The sequence below is a fragment of the Panthera uncia genome, chromosome D2 (genome assembly GCF_023721935.1).
Source record: "Panthera uncia isolate 11264 chromosome D2, Puncia_PCG_1.0, whole genome shotgun sequence".
NCBI lineage: Eukaryota > Metazoa > Chordata > Mammalia > Carnivora > Felidae > Panthera > Panthera uncia.
The window spans coordinates 59277013-59294269 of record NC_064818.1 but is presented as its reverse complement, the minus strand read 5'-3'; the positions used below and the strand labels follow the sequence as shown (position 1 = coordinate 59294269).

The window sequence follows — 17257 nt, the reverse complement described above, 5'->3', positions numbered from 1 at the left end:
AAAGTACAGAAAGGTACATACATGAAAGTATACTTTCTTCCCCATCTCTTAGCCACTCAGTTCCCTTCTGTGGAAGTGACAAGTATTACTGATTTCTTTTATGTAGTTCCAGAAATATTCTAAAAGATTGATTTTGGCAAGGAAAAGTTGAATAGTACTCATTAAGATGTTAGCACTAATTTGGATTGGTAGACTAATTGCAGTGAAAAATCAGTTTGAGCCATAGGCTGTGTATTAATTGTGGGTAGAATAATAATAATAATAATAGCATTATTATGAGATAAAAATGGATTTTTTTTGCCTCATTTGGCATTTAGCAAGATTGTAGGTCTATTAATTTTTATCTTTAATATAGCTTATTACCCTCTCCTAGAGACTGGTGGGAGGATCCTTACCTAAATATTGCATTTGGAGGAAACCTATTTAAAGGGGCAATGTTTTCTTTATACTGAACTGCATTGATGATTCTAAAAAGTTTTTTCATTATAGAATAAGATTTCAGAGATAGGTAATAGTAGGGAGAAACTCCCATATTCTGAAATCCATCTTATTTCGCCTGTAACAAACTCAGTAGGCTTCTTTGGCAGATAAGGATATATATCCTATACATATACTTGCACATACCCATCCTTCCATAAATTTCATAAAATGAGTCCTAATTCTTTTTTTAATGTATATTTCCAGTCTTACTGAGAAATAGACATACATCACTGTACAAACTTAAGGCATACAGCACAGTGGTTTGATTTATATATATTGTGAAATGATTACCAAAATAGGTTCAGCTAATACTCATCTTCTCATATAGATAGAATAAAAAGAAAAGAAAGAATAAAGGAAAAAATTTGTTTCTCCTTGTGGTGAGAACTCTTAGGATTTGCTATCTTAACAGATTTCTTATATATCATACAGTGGTATTAGCTGAAGTCCTCAATGTTGTCCATTATATCTCTACTACTTATTTATCATATAACTGGAAGTTTGTACCTTTTGACCACTTTCCTCCAATTCTCCCCCCTGATCCCTAGTCATAATTCTTTAATATCTGATTTCCAGTCCACATTCAGATTTCCGTAATTGTCTCAGACATGTCTTTTTATGGTTGATATTGCAGCAATAAGTTGTAAAATGCAACTAAAAATTTTTTTTAATGTTTATTTTTGAGAGAGAGAGAGAGTGTATGAGCAAGGGAGGTGCAGAGAGAGAGGGAGACACAGAATCTGAAGCAGGCTCCAGGCTCTGAGCTGTCAGTACAGAGCCTGACGTGGGGCTCAAACTCATGAACTGCGAGATCATGACCTGAGCCGAAGTCGGACGCCCAACTGACCGAGCCACCCAGGCACCCCTGTAAAATGCAATTTTGATGGCTTTACAATATTTTTAGGGCTGATAAGAAAGCAAGTTAATCCTGACAAATAGAATTATGCTGATCGGAAAAAGCATATAAAGCAACTACCAAGCCAAATAGTAATTGTAAAAATAATTTTTTTTTTAAAAAAAGCTCATTTTGAAGGATTCCTACACGAACTATACACATCAGCGAAACCTTCAACATATCTAGACCTCTCTACCTGGTTTTCTATTTACATACATTCTCATGGTTTATATCACAGCTGTTGTGCATATTAGTTTCTTTTAAAACTGCCTTTAGATTATGGGCATGAAAGAACAGATAAAGGAAAAAAAGTTTCCTAAGAATGAAAGAATTATTCTGAAATGTTTGATAATTCATCTTGTCGCTCTTGCTCCTACAAAAATATGACCTATTTCCACAGACTAACAATGGAGTTCTATGATTACTTGGGACAGTACAGAACATGGAGTTTGAGGGAAAAGAAGAAAATGGCCTATTTAGGAGGAGGAGGGAGTTGGGAAAAAGTAGAAATTCACTCATTTGCCTTTTATTTTCATTGACTATTATTATAACGAGAACCTCCTCTCTGTGCAGTGTACAAGTCCCCGGAGTATGAGTCTCTTGGCTTTGAGCTTACTGTGGAGAGATTAGTTTCTATTGGCTATCCTCAGGAGCTGCTCAGCTTTGCTTATGATTCTACATTCCCTACCAGGTAATTTTTCAAGATTTCTTTGGATTAAGACCTTTCCCTCTATCCCCCAAATTAATAATTCCAAATGCATCTCTGACCCTGACCACGGTCAAAGAAAAGAACCAGAAAAGATGGTTTGGTTTGTTTCTGGTTTTATTATTTTGGTTGGTGTGGATTCTAATATTATGGACTTTTCATGTACATTATATCTCTTGTGGGTTTTAATTTTTTCTTTTTTTTTTTTTTTTACATTTATTCTTGACAGAGAGAGCACAAATGGGGGAGGGGCAGAGAGAGGGAGACACAGAATCCGAAACAGGGTCCAGGTTCTGAGCTGTCAGCACAGAGCCTGACACAGGGTTTGAACTAACAAACCATGAGATCATGACCTGAGCCAAAGTCAGATGCTTAACCAGCTGAGCCACCCAGGCGCCCCATATCTTTTGTGTTTTGGAATTGAGCTTAGTTTATTGTTACTGAAGAAGATCTATTTATGGGAAAGAAAAATTATTAAAACTGATGGGCAGTAATCACAGATACTCCTTGCTTTCACTGTTGGAGATCAGTTACATGTTTTACTGACACACTTCAATTGGTCAGTGGGAGCCTCTTGGCAGTTTGCATTTTTGGATTTGATAGGGAAGATTTAAGATTAAGAAAGATGGTGTTTGAGATGCCATCATGAATGTCCCATATATAGCATCTATTAGAAGGAAATATAAGCCAGCTCCTTTCTCCAAGGAAATTAAGACTCTTTTAGAATGGAACCAGTGTATTAAGAGGAATTATGGTTCATACCTTGTTTAAGCTCTTATTCCTTATAGAAAACAGTTGTGATTATTTATCTGAACAGAGTAAATATTTTTTAGTTACTCTGGGTTGAGTTTTTTTTTTATTAAAAAAAGTTTTTTTTTAACGTTTATTTATTATTGAGAGACAGAGGCAGAGCATGAGCATGGGAGGGGCAGAGAGAGGGGGAGACACAGAATGTGAAGCAGGCTCCAGGCTCCAAGCTGTCAGCACAGTGCCTGACGCGGGGCTCGAACTCACGGACTGTGAGATCATGACCTGAGCCGAAGTTGGTCGCCCAACCAACTGAGCCACCCAGGAGCCCCTCTGGGTTTAGTTTTTAAGATTTTATTCACTTCATCCTCCAGGATTATATTGTTTGGGACATGCTTGAGTCTTCATAAAGATTGAATAAGATGGCATTGGTTTATGATGATTGAGTAATACTACATAAGATTGTTGCCTGTATTATTGATGATGTCCTTATTTGCATATAGGGGACTTGTCTTTGATACACTATATGGAAATCTTTTGAAAGTTGATGCCTATGGAAACCTCTTGGTCTGTGCACATGGATTTAACTTCATAAGAGGGTGAGTACATAGAACTTTTAGCCTCTGTCTAGTGTTTTTATAGTGAAAAAATAATGAAGATCATGGGTCTCCCCAGATGTAATATACTTTCCTGTTCCCTCATCATTAAAGAACAATTTCTTTACATAAGGATATTTAACAATTATTTATTAGGCAGTTAGGACTCAAATGGACTTATATAGTTAGCAGTTACATTTTGTGTAAATTAAGTGGTTTCTAATTATATAGCATCCAACAAAGCTAATCCTGAAACTTGCCCAAAAAGAATTATAGTGGCTTTGACTTATTTGCAATTCTAAGATTTTTATTTTCTCCTTTTTAATACAGTTCTCAGGTAGCTGCTCAGAAGAGGTATGTATATAAAAGCGCTTTGAAAAATGTAAAATTACAACAGTGTAAATGACTAAGATTTTTAACAGCTAATATATGATTTTTTTATATTCTAATGAATAGCTTCAGATACTTGATCATGTGGTTAAATTTTTTAAAAACAGGCTAAAAATGAAAATAGGGTGATAATATTTAAAACTAGAGTAAGCTTTATTTTCATAATCAGAATATTTCCATTCTCCCTAACTCGGACTTTCTGCCTTAGTAAATAGTAGATAAAATTTACTGTCTACAATGTTTTGGTCTACTATTTTTTGGTGAAACATCCCAATTTTTTCTTTAAAAATCACAATACCACAGTTTGACATTTTTTGTCCTCATAACTTTGCAATTATATATTTTCTCCACTATTATACTACTTAATTTACTACTGATACTGCATTAGGCACAGAGCAACACTTAAAACCAAAATAGATTATCTGTCAGTCTCTTGTATAACTTTCCTATATATTATTTTCAAAGGCAAAATAGTAAAAACCACACAGTCTGGATTGAAATTTTTAAAGAGAGAGTGTGTTTTTGGTACTTACTTTTTGTGATAAGAGGCACAAGCTAACTGGAAGTGTACCAGAATATCATTTAAATCTGAGATCACAGCAGTGCCCTGTTTGGAATTGAAGCATCTGATATAAGATTTTTCAGCTGGAATTACATAGGCTCAAAGGTTTCCACATAGACATAGTGCAAACAGTGTGAAGTAAACACCCCACCTTGACACATCTGGGCAGGCCAGTGATTATATCTCCCTCTCTTTCACTGCTCCTCTCATGAGGGGTTTGTTCAAGATCCATGAATATCAGGAGGCAGGATTTAGAATGTGAAGTGACTGCAAATAGTGTTAGCAGCCTAAGCTATTTTATAAATGGATATTGTACCATAATTCAAAATCTCAATGAAGATGAACCAAGGTTCTATTTTTTAATGTCTGAAAAGGGATTTTTGTGTTATGGAGAAGGGTAGTCAGAGAGGAAAAGGAAAGGAAGTTGTTCTATAAATGAGTACTGCAATTAGTGTTACTAACTCAGGATCCACAGATCTTCTTTCTTTCCCCAAATAAACTAATAAAGTTTCCAAATAGCTCCTTTGGAAGTATTTTTAGTAGTGTTTCAAAAATAAGCCATTTATTTTTTTTATTAAAAAAATTTTTTTTTGATGTTTTTATTTATTTCTGAGACAGAGACAGAGCATGAGCAGGGGAGGGGCAGAGAGAGAGGGAGACACAGAATCTGAAGCAGGTTCCAGGCTCTGAGTTGTTGGCACAGAGCCCGACGCAGGGCTCAAACTCATGAGCTGTGAGATCATGACCTGAGCTGAAGTCGGACACCCAACCAACTGAGCCACCCAGGTGCCTCAAAAATAAGCCATTTATGAGTAATGCAGAATCATTCAAACAGCACTTAACACTCTACAGTCTTTAGAATCCAGAGGAAAAGCCTGTGGAGAAAGAGAGGCTGAGGATGGAGAGAGAGGGAAAGAACAAGCTATTGAAGCATACTGGTGGATGAGGCTGGCAGGGAGGTTAGGGCTCCATCAGGAATTGCTTTACACACCTTGCCAATGAGTTGGGGCCTCTTTTTTTGGACAGGGGCAAAGGCCTTTAAAGTTCTAGGATGGGATAATGTTGAGATCACATATTTATTTCTACGAGTCACAGAAAGTTAGCAGTACAGTAGTCCATAACAGTTTTCCTCCCAGCTCCCAAGTCTAGCATTCCTTCTTCTGGGATACATTATCTGCCCCCAGTTAATATTTATTTTAAATACATGCTAGCTTGATTTGACAATTAAGAGGGCAGAAGTGAGCAAAGGGCAGAGAGCAGGGGGAAAGAGAGGGAGGGAGAGAGAGAGAGATAAATAAGTGGGGCTCACTCAAAGCGGGGCTAATGTTTTACCTGAAGTGGGGCTCGTGCTCACCCAATGCAGGGTTCATGCTCACTCTGAGTGGGGTTTGAACTCAGAAACCATGAGATCGTGACCTAAGCTGAAGTCAGATGCTTAACTGACTGAGCCAACCAGGTGCCCAACACTTAACTTAAACAGAATGTAATTGCTAACTCTATAAGTCATTTGGGTTCTTATTGCCTAATAAATAACTGTTAACTATCCTTATGTAAAGGAATTACTTTTTAATGATGGAGAGAATAGGAAAGTGTATCTAAGGAGACAGTGGCATCTTACTAAACCCGACTGAGGAAAGCATATCATTACTATTCCCTTCCACCTTAATTTTTAATACAGAAAATCTTAGAAGGCTAGAAAATGAGATATTCTACAAAGTTATTCCTTACTGGGCACTCGTATTTCAGAAGGGTGACTAAGACAGGGAGCTAATGTGATTTTCTTTTCTTAACTAGAATTTATGCCATTGGTAGTTAACAGACCCAAGCAGGAATTTACCAGGTTACAAACTGAGTACAAACTTTAAATTTGATGTCCTTTATTTAGATTAGTTATCTTTATATATTCATTGTGAGAACTGTGCAGTTTTTAAATAAATATTTTATTTTTAAGCAATCTCTACACCCATCATGGGGCACGAACTGACAACCCCAAGATCTAGAGTTGCATGCTCTACCATCTGAGCCAGCTAGGTGCCCTGAGGATTGTGCATTTTTATGTTTTAGTTTTTCTCCCTTTTGGTTTCTCTCTACATTTTTTTTTAAATTAATGCTGTCCCCTTCAACTTCTTGGAGTGTTTCATTTCACTCTCCAAGGTTCCTGGGCATCTCTAACAACTTCTGTCTGTTTTGCTGGCTTTTTTCCTTTTAACCCTAACTGTTCCCCTTGGGTCTATTTCAGTCTTCTGTTTTTCCTCTGCACCGTAAGTGACCTTATTATCCACTATAACAGTCTTCGTGGCTTCACCTTTTACCTATGTGTAGATGATCCCAGTTCTCTCTTAAGTCTGAATCTCTGTTTTAAGTTTTTGACCTTGTTTCTAATTAATCACCTATAAAAATCTGTTTACTTTCCAAAATAAAACTCCTCTTACACCTACTTGTTATTCAGTTTTCATATTTCTGTAAATGGTACCACCACCCTACCCTCTCAGAGACATCCTTATGTGAGCATCATCTTTGATTCTCATGTCCTCATCTGCCACAGCCAATCAGTCCCCTGGTCTTAATTCATTTTACCTTGGTAGTCTCTCATGATTAATGCTTCCCTTTAATTTCCTGTCCCATCACTCTAGGAGAGACCCTTCCTGCTCTCATCTAGGCTACTGCAATAACCACTTAACTGATTTCCCAGTCTTTTGTGTCAGTTAGTTTTTCTGCGTAATGAAGTACTTGAAAGCCTGTTGGCTTCAAACAACGACTGTTTTATTTAGCTTAAAATTCTGAGAGTCAGCTGGGCAATTCTGGGGTTGCTCAGCTGATCTGGAATGGCCTGACTCACATGTCTGGCAATTGGCAGCCGGTGGTGGGCGTTCCTCATTTCTGTATGTAGCCTTTATGCTCCAGCAGGTTGTCTCTCTCACTCACACAGCAGTCTGAGGTCCAAATGCAGCAAGAGTAAGCACGCCCCAATATGCAGGTGTTTTCAGAGTTTCTGCCTGGATCCCTAGTTGCTGCTGTTGAAACGTTTATTTGAGGGTGGAGAGAGAGAGTGAGCCTCTTAGCTGGAGTAACTGCAAAGTCACACATTACAAAGGCATGGAAAGAATTTGTAGCCATTTGTGCCACAGATCACATTTCTTTCTCCTTTTTATCCTAAAACTGTTACTAATGGAGTATTATTACAGTTTAGCTCTGATGGTTTTATCCTTTTGTGTAAAGACTGTCAGTGGCACCAAAAACCTGTCGATGGCACTCTGAGTGCCTCTGAGTGAAAGATATCAGCATGATCTGCCTCAATTCATCCTTCTAGCTTTATTTTCCTCTGCTCCCCTGTCTGTACCCAGTTTGGACTAGTTTCTGAATTGGATCTTCTGAGCCTTTAAGGACCAGCTTCTGTGCCACCTTTTTCATGAATCCCTCCTAGATTTCCTTCTTCTCACACCCACATTCACTTTTTTCTACCCCTTAAGTTGAAATGGTCTCCTCTTCCTCAGTTTTCTCATAGCTCTCTGCACTTTCTTGTGACAGTTGTGATTTTTTACTTTGTGATAACTGTTTGTGTATGTGACTCACCTCCCTTAGCCGACCGAGGGCTGTTTAAGGGCTGGAACCCGAGCTTGTTTATCTTCATAGCTACTCACATGTAATATTTAGACCCTGCCTTGCATGTAGCCACCAAAATATTTGAATGAATTTTTGAATGATGAATATTTCTCATGGTTGTAATGTTCATTTTTTGAATGTCATTTAATTTAAATTTTTTCTTTCAGACCAGAAACTAGAGAGCAGTATCCAAATAAATTTATCCAGCGGGATGACACTGAAAGATTTTACATTCTGAACACACTGTTCAACCTACCAGGTAGACTCATTCTGTGCTTATATATGGATGCTTTCCCTTCTTTTCATGATCATTTGTCTTTGCTCAAGGGAGATAATGAAATAAGTTTGAATTATTTCATTTATGTTTATGAATATCTGTTCTTCATTTTTCAGAGACCTACCTGTTGGCTTGCCTAGTAGATTTTTTTACTAATTGTCCTAGATATACCAGGTATGTATATAGTGTAATTTTCTTTTTCCAATTGATTTTTTTAAATTAATGTACAGGGTTTTAGAGAACTGGCCATTGTAGGTCTTTTCTGCTTTTCTGAAGTGAATTTAGTGCTAGTGAGAGATGCCACATTGCCAGCCTGAGAGATGGGACAGCACCAGCAGCTCCATGCAGGCTCTCACCTCCCACACGGCCCCCTCTCCTTGCCAGTGTGCTGCAGCCATGTTTGGAAGGGACCACTTCTGATTGGCTTCTCCTGGGAATGAAGACGGCCAGCAGAGGTGCTAATTGTGACAACTGAGTGGGAGGTTTGTGTGATGATTATCTGTCCAAGCAGAATTACACTAAAACCCCCCAACTCATTTCACAGCAGCTACCCGGGAGCCATTCAGCGATGACAGTTTAGTTTCATTCCCAGGCCCAGCAAGATTTGATTGAGGAGTAAATATGGTTTATCCTCCTCAAAGTAAAATTTTGTTTAAGTCTTGAACAAGGTATCCTATCCTTTTTAGGGCAAATTGTATAACCACTGCTGAAAGCTCAGCCGTATGTGTCAGAGTTGGCTAACTTATCCTGTCTAGGCCTTATCCGCTTCAAGGCACTAAATCTGGTGGGGCACCAAGTCACTAAGCTAAATAGAAAAAAGGCAATACCTTTGTACCTAGAGAAAACATCAGAAGAGTCAGGATGAAGAGCACCTAAATGACCAATTTTAAGTTTTAAATGTTTCTTTGATGGGAACCTGTTTCTTAAAAGTGATGAGTAAAAGAACATGATATTTTTGGAACTGACCTTTTAGGTTTCATTCAATATATTGTTCTGTCACTTTGTATTTGTTCACAATTATTGTATTCCATTGAACACTGTAGTCCTTTCTGGTTGTCAAAATGGATTTTTGTTAGGGAGTAATTATTTTCCTAATTAGCCTAGTCTTTCCATGTGATCATGGAATCCTTGGGTCCCCTGGGCAATGTTTGGTATTCATTTTACTTACCCTCTTTTGGATTCCCTGTCATGTTTTTTTCATCTTTGTATAGCTGTGAAACAGGATTTAAAGATGGGGACCTCTTCATGTCTTACCGGAGTATGTTCCAGGATGTAAGAGATGCTGTTGACTGGGTTCATTACAAGGTACCTGGGAGCTGCTGCATCACCTGTTCACTCTGTGGCTTGTGTCTTGTGGTCTGACATTAACTTTACAAGTGCAAATAGAGCAGAATTTTTCTTCCATTAAAAAAAAAAAAAAAAAAAAAAAAAAAGGATTTGCCCACTAGTGACAGCTCTCTAAATACTTTTCTTCTTGTCTTTGTCCTACTTTCGGAAGTTATGCTGATCTTTCCTCCCGTGATCCTGCTTGGCTTCCAGCTCTTACTTCAGTTTTCATTTCCCAAACTTAGAAGAGATTTTAGTATTAAGATTATACTTCCCCCTACCTTTGAGGATGATTATTGTTTGTTTTTTTCCAAATACCTCCTGTTTGACTAATACATTAATTAAAATTATACTTACTATAAATTATACTGAATAAAATATGAAATACCTTTTGATTTCTTGTTTAAAATAAACATAGTTTTATATTTTAAATACCTTTTGGAGGCAGAGTTGCAGCAAATCACATCTGCTGTATCATGGCCATCTCTATGTACTTTCCATTTTTGTAAATACTTAAAAAATGCATTTGGGTTGATAGTAGTATAAACTATTAAAAACTGATCTTGTTCTTATTTTCCTTTTTTTCTTCCTGTAGGGCTCCCTTAAGGAAAAGACAGTTGAAAATCTTGAGAAGTATGTAGTCAAAGATGTAAGTAATAAAGGGGAAAATAGATCTGCAAATCAGGGAAATCAATAAAAAACCTATTTATAATGAAATGGATAAAGGAAGATACTAATTTGTCTTGATATAATATATGTCAAGTACAATCACCAGGAATTTTCAGCCAGAACATAGGTCTTAGTAGTTTTCCCTGTTTGTTCCTTGGCAAGAAGATCCAGTATATCATTTGTCTTTTTAGCTCTAATGATAATAGCAGCTAGAGTAGTTACTGTGTGTACATCACTGTACTAAGTGATTACATGCCCTTTAATCTTCCATATAACCCTGAGTGAGGTATTGTTACCTCTGCTTTGTAGATAAGCTGAAGGGGGCTCCTGGGTGGCTTAGTTGGTTAAGCGTCTGATTCTTGACTTTAGGTCATTATCTCATGGTCGTGAGATCAAGCCCGGCATTGGGCTTTGTGCTGAGTGTGGATCCTGCTTAAGAATTCTCTCCCTCTGGGGTGCCTCGGTGGCTCAGTTGGTTAAGCATCTGACTCCTGATTTTGGCTCAGGTCATGATCTTGCGGTTAATGAGATTGAGCTCCACATTGGGCTCTGTGCTGATAGCATGGAGCCTGCTTGGGATTCTCTCTCTCCCTCTCTCTGCCTCTCCCCTGCTTACACTTGCACTCTTTCTCTCTCTCTAAAAGAAATGCATTAAAAAAAAAAAAAAGATTCTCTCTCTCTCTGCCCCTCCCCCACTTGCACTCTCTCAAAAACAAAAACAAAAAAATTTTTAAAAACCTGAGGAACACAGGTTACATATATCTTGTCCAAGTTTATACAGTAAATTTTTTAAATCTGTAGATTATGGAATTGTGCCAATGTTAATTTCTTAGTTTTGATCATTGTACTATGTATAAGTAAGATCTTTAATATTAAGGGAAGCTAGATGAAGAATATGGGGAAAAAATCAGGCTAGTTTAATTAACATATAGTGTCGTATTGGTTTCAGGAGTAGAATTTAGTGATTCATCACTTAACATACAACATCCAGTGCTCATCGCAACAACTGCCCTCCTTAATGCCCCTTCCCTCCACCCCCAGCAACCCTCAGTTTTCTATATTTAAGAGTCTCTTATGGTTTGCCTCCCTCTCTGTTTTTATCCTATTTTTCCTTCCTTTCCCCTATGTCTATCTGTTTTGTTTCTTAAATTCCACATGAGTGAAATCATATGATATTTGTCTTTCTCTGACTTACTTTGCTTAGCATGATACACTCTAGTTCCATCCATGTTGTTGCAAATATTTGGCAAGATTTCATTCTTTTTGATTGCCAAGTAATATTCCATTTTGTGTGTGTGTGTGTGTGTGTGTGTGTGTGTGTGTGTGTGTGTACACACACGTATGTACACACAAATCAATCACATTTTCTTTATCCATTCATCAGTGGACATTTGGGCCTTTTCCATAATTTGGCTATTGTCGATAGTGCTGCTATGAACATTGGGGTGCATGTGCCCCTTTGAATTAGCATTTTTGTATCCCTTGGATAGTAGTGCAATTGCTGGATCATAGGGTAGTTCTATTTTTAACTTTTTGAGAGATCTTTGTGCTGTTTCCCAGAGTGACTGTACCAATTTGCATTCCAACCAGTGGTGCAAAAATTTGGAATTACTTTAATGTAAGAAGGAAACACAGCTCCAAGATGAGATACTTCCTTTTCTCACAGACTATGAGTAGTGGAATGCAGTATTTTTTTCAAAGTACTTTGATACAGATTTCTTAGTGTTTTCAGTCTTTGTACTTCCTTTTTCCCCTCCACTCCTAATTCCACTCTTCTTTCAAGAGAGAACACTGAGGGGTTCACAAGAGGTCCAGGAGAATTTGAGTGAAGGAACCTATTTAGTGTGAGAGAAGGAAAAGCTGCTTTTCTTTCCAGTCTCATCAGGAGTTAGAATTTCCTCATGTGTCTGCAGATGGGTCTGAGCATTTCTAGGTTCCATCCTGCACATGGCATTTCATTCTACAAGGTATACAAGACAAAAGCCTACACAGGGAAGCCATATCTCATGCTCTCCTTGTATTTTGCTGGTGATGTTTTAAATCAGCTTCTCTTCACCTTTAATATACCTGATTCATATACTTTAAGAGATTACAAAGTAATTTAAACTCCTTCCTGAGGCAAACGTGAGGAAGGTAGAGATGGTTTTATTTTTCAATTTAATTTAATTTTATTATTGTTTTTTGTAATCTCTACACCCAGTGTGGGGCTCAAACTCACAACCCTGAGATCAAGAGTTGCATGCTCTTCCAACTGAGCCAGCCAGGTGCCCCAAGGTGTTTTTAATAAGCATATTTAATGATATATCTAATAAGCATATCATCTGTATGTGTCATTTTATATATACACCTATATGTTATATACACCACGTATACTGCTTAATACTTCACGCGTAGTGATAATGTGGTCTTTTAAATGTAAAACTCTGAAATCAACCAACCCTCAAAGCGCATCCCCTATGCTTACTCAGGTAGACAAAAGTTGAAGTGACTGTGTATTTGTGGTTTAGTGTTTCACTCGTCATCATATTACATTTCAGGGAAAACTGCCTTTGCTTCTGAGTCGAATGAAGGAAGTAGGGAAAGTGTTTCTTGCCACCAACAGTGACTATAAATACACAGATGTAAGTGCCTAATGTTCATACTTGTTTATTTACACAGAGGAGTTACTTTGGCCTAAGGAACTGGGAATGAAGATCATGAGGACACTCGTTAAGTGAGGGTATTTTTTTGCCATATCATTTTGAGAGCAGAGTGGAAAAAGAATATATGGCTTAAGGGCCACATTGGAGTGGTTCTCAAATTTTTCTAAATATTTCTTTTGACTTTTCCCTGATTACAGTTGGTTACTTGAAGGTTTTAATTTGGAGGTTGTTTAAAATATTTGTGCTGATTTTAAAAAGGCTTCTGTGTCTCTTTGGTGCATCATTTATATCAACTTGAGAAGTCACACATTTATTTACTGCATATGTGTAAATGCCCTCCCTGCTGCTGGGAGCCAGATAGCAGAAGATGGTGCAAAGATGTTTGGACTCTTCGCCATCAAAATTTACTACCTTTTAACTTAGACATTTCTTTGCCAGGACTAAAGCATGTTGAAAAGCGAGTTTAACTCCTTAGCCTCATCTTATTTTTGCTAAGACAGTTACAGGCTTATAGTACTAGCAAGAAGCCCAATGCTCTGCAATTCTCTTCATGCAAAATCTTGATTTAGAAATCTGGTGACTTGTTGGAGTAAGCAGTCTTACAAAGCCAACAAATCTAATGGTTCATTGGCTTGGTTAGTCTAGAAACAATAAACAGTAAGGAGGCCAACGTATATTATTTCCATGTGAGTCATTAGTTTTGTCGATGCCCTGACCTCAGATACCAATTCCAAATATGTATTCCAGTCCGTTAAGAGGATTTGGTAGGGATATATGGATGAAGTGTACAAAATTACATCCTAGAAGCCTATGTCCTACTGAGAATGTCAGCTGTAGTTTGTTATGTTGAAGCATTAATTTCTGGCTTCAGCTGCCATGATTTCATAAACTTAGGGGAAAAAAGAATGTGATAAATCCTGTATTGAAAAAGACACGTCATATGAAAAGGTTGGGTTTGAAGTTTTTTTTAGGTGCTGCATATTGTTTGCAAAAGTAGTATATGGACCTGATGTTGGATTTTTTTTTTCCAGAAAATTATGACTTACCTGTTCGATTTCCCACATGGCCCCAAGGTACTATATGTAACTTAACAGACCATTGCTTTTAGTAATAATGAATGCATTTAGTGATCCTGGAATATTAAGAGTCAGGAATTGTCAGAACTCCTCTAGAAATCTTCATTAACCTTAGAAGCAATGCAGGAGCTAGTGTAGTTTAACATTGCTAGAGATTTGAAAACATAGTAGATAGAAATAAAGGGGAGATATTTGTGTTATTTAGTAGGATGGGATCAGAATAATTACGGCCAAGAAGTTCTGTGTGGAGTTACTAAGTTCGTATGGCAAAGTAAGGAATTTTCACATTGAGGAAGATAGATGATTAAAAGAAACAGAAGATATGTATATTCTTGGCAACTTCTAGATACTACTCTTAGTTATTGCTGAGTTTTGTTCAAGAACAGTTAACCTTGATATTTAGCAGAGAAGTCTTCATTCCCACAGTGTGGCTACACTTAAATTTAAGGAATACTCATTGCAGCCTAGTCACATCCTTGTGGGATTTAGTCCTTCTTTGGTTAAATATCAGTAAATCTCTGTTTTGAAAAGGTCACCCAAAAGCACAGCTTGACCTTACAAGTTTAATACCCTGGTCCCACTTCAGGATAGAAAGCATGTTAATGGGCATAACTTCTCTATTAGTGCCGTGACGAGCCTCCAGTATGAGCCAAAGGCTAATGTGTACCTAGAGCCATTATTCTGAGAACATAACCAATAAAATTTGCTAGTAACATTTCCATGTTAGTTTGTATACTTAAGTTCTGATGCTGATCTGCCTCTTTCTTAAATTGTCTTCTTGAATATCAGTTTGCATCTTTCCTTCACAACCCTTTGAGCCTTTTTTGCCTATTTCAGAGTGTGAGGACACTTTCCTTCATATGTTAAATTGCTGTGAAATGTTAGTAGAGGAAATGATTTAAAATGTGTTAATTTATATTTTCACCTTGCCTGCTTCCAAAAGAATATGGCCGCTAACACACTGTGTTTTTAATACAATAGTGGGATCTTCTGTGTATACTTAATATGTCTACATTCCTTACATTTGAGTGAGATTAAATATTAGTGCCTCAAGGGTTAGGAGTGATGTTTTAGCTTTTGCTGTTTCTCAACCTCATCAGCCTGGGAGCTCCCATCGACCATGGCAGTCCTACTTTGACCTGATCTTGGTGGATGCACGGAAGCCACTCTTTTTTGGAGAAGGCACAGTACTGCGTCAGGTGGACACAGTAAGTCAAGAGGATGATCTGTCTGCTGGCACATTGTCCTTCGTATTTCTCCTTTTCCCACTCTTATTCTTCCTAAGGAAACAGGTATTTTTAATTTATTATCCATATCTTTCTTTTGAATTTCAGAGTTTTAATCTTAATTGAGATAGCCCAATAGTTTCAAAAGAATATAATTCAAAAGTGCCAATCATTTAGATGCCTATCCAGATTGCATTTTGGGTGGAGATTGTGATAGAACAGTAAATTATTAGAAAGTCTTCTCTTCTCACAGAAAACTGGCAAGCTGAAAATTGGTACCTACACAGGCCCCTTACAACATGGCATCGTCTACTCAGGAGGTGAGTCACAGATTTCCCTTTATTTAGTTTAAGTCTTTGTTCAGATTTCATCGTGAAAGCTTTGGTGTCCTCCTGGCAGAGTGCCAGTTATACTTTAGTATTCTGAAGATACTGTCTCCTGAAGGTAACTGCTTTAGTCACCTGCTAATGCAGTAGGGGTCAGAGAGAACAGGTTTGAGAAGTTGTTAGTATGTCCTAACGAATCTTCGATTTTCACTAAAAGGATCAGGGTTTCCTCATCCTTTTACGTATTTGAGACTTTTTCTCAGTGTCCTGGAATGATTTGAGGTGGTTCTCAAAGGGGTCCTCTAGGAGCCCCTGTGGACACTGATGCATATTTCGTTGCAGTGAGAAATTGTTGAACAAAACAAAATTAATGTCAGATCTTCTGTGATGAGAAATGGCTGTGCTTTGGGAGAATTATATTTACTAAAGCTGAGACATGTAGTTTTGTTGCTCTTGGATTTGGTTATCAAGAGCTCTGGTTAGCACAGTGGAGCTGAAGGCCTTGCGTTAGAGGCAATAAAAGGAATGATGAAAGAAAAACAATGGTGGGTCTTTAAGGTGAGCCCTTTTTCTAGTCTGTTCCTTGCATAAGAATAAAATTAATCAGTACAGTATCTAATGGTTATGGTACTTAGAATTCTCATTTTTAATATGGAGACATTTTTGTTTTCCCATTGTTCATTCCCTTGTTTCAGGTTCATCTGATACAGTCTGTGATCTCTTGGGAGCTAAGGGCAAGGACATTTTGTATATCGGAGATCACATTTTTGGGGACATTTTAAAATCAAAGAAACGACAAGGGTGGCGAACTTTCTTGGTGATTCCTGAACTTGCACAGGAGCTGCACGTCTGGACTGATAAGAGCTGTAAGGAGCCATTACTCTTATTTTATATCCAGCTGTATGAATCAGTCCTCTTGGATGAACTCATTACTTCATATGTGGGGAGAAAGAGAGGGGAGGCAGAGGTAGTCAAAGATACTTCCCTCCAGCCAGATATTTTACAGAACTCCAGAATTTGAGGAAATAGGAGAGGTTCGGGTGTTCAGCCTTTCTCTTGCATTCTTTCAGGGTTAAGGACAGAATATTGCTATCCTGAATTCTATTACTATAGCAACTAAACTGTGAATTCCACTTCCTTTTGTAGTCCCATATTTTCCAACCACACATACTAGTTCCCTGTCTCTCTGCCACCAGCCTCTGTGATGTTGGGGGCATTGATGACTTTGAGTAGTAATTACATCCCTTTTTTTTTTCCTGCTCTTCTGAGAAGTAGAGAATGAGGCCAAATTGTATTCTCTGAACTGTACATGCAATTGAGCTGTAGGTCTAGTTATGTAAACCCGTTTGACCCGTAAATTCTCCAGCCAGTCCTAGCTAGCATCACCCACAGTGTGGGGAGAGGTACTGCGTCAGGTAGTTACCCCAGCTCTACTACCTAATACCTTCATGCCCTTAGTCAAGTTACTGTTAGTTTCCTCAAATATGAAAATGAGGATAATACCTACTTTATAAAGTTGAGACTTAACTGGAATAATGTGTATATAAAGATACAAGTAACAACCTTTCTCAACCTAGGCTCCTCATCTGATCCACAGAACAGAGAAATTGATTAGGTGACTCTCGGTAGGTAAAGAAAATTTGTTAAAACAGTATATACATTAGGGCTTCTCTCTGGGGAACCCAGGTTGAGAAAGGCCAGAACCCCAACAAAACAGGCAACAGCTGCTGGCTGTT

General features: G+C 37.8%; 1 protein-coding gene across 8 annotated transcripts in view; it reads left to right on the top strand.

The window, feature by feature from the left end:
• The window catches only part of NT5C2 (5'-nucleotidase, cytosolic II), a 102879-nt gene that overhangs the window by 78530 nt on the left and 7092 nt on the right, over positions 1-17257 (top strand). For 5 of the 8 annotated variants that reach the window (XM_049645662.1, XM_049645663.1, XM_049645661.1 and 2 more), the window contains 12 exons: positions 1949-2066; positions 3332-3427; positions 3755-3778; positions 8147-8238; positions 8373-8430; positions 9468-9561; positions 10178-10231; positions 12789-12872; positions 13925-13966; positions 15070-15177; positions 15449-15515; positions 16217-16387. In XM_049645662.1, the coding sequence (XP_049501619.1) occupies positions 1949-2066; positions 3332-3427; positions 3755-3778; positions 8147-8238; positions 8373-8430; positions 9468-9561; positions 10178-10231; positions 12789-12872; positions 13925-13966; positions 15070-15177; positions 15449-15515; positions 16217-16387 (1008 nt within the window). Of the gene's footprint in view, positions 1-1948; positions 2067-3331; positions 3428-3754; positions 3779-8146; positions 8239-8372; positions 8431-8649; positions 8739-9467; positions 9562-10177; positions 10232-12788; positions 12873-13924; positions 13967-15069; positions 15178-15448; positions 15516-16216; positions 16388-17257 lie in introns of those variants that run through there. The other 3 variants (XM_049645666.1, XM_049645667.1, XM_049645668.1) reach the window with 3 other exon arrangements.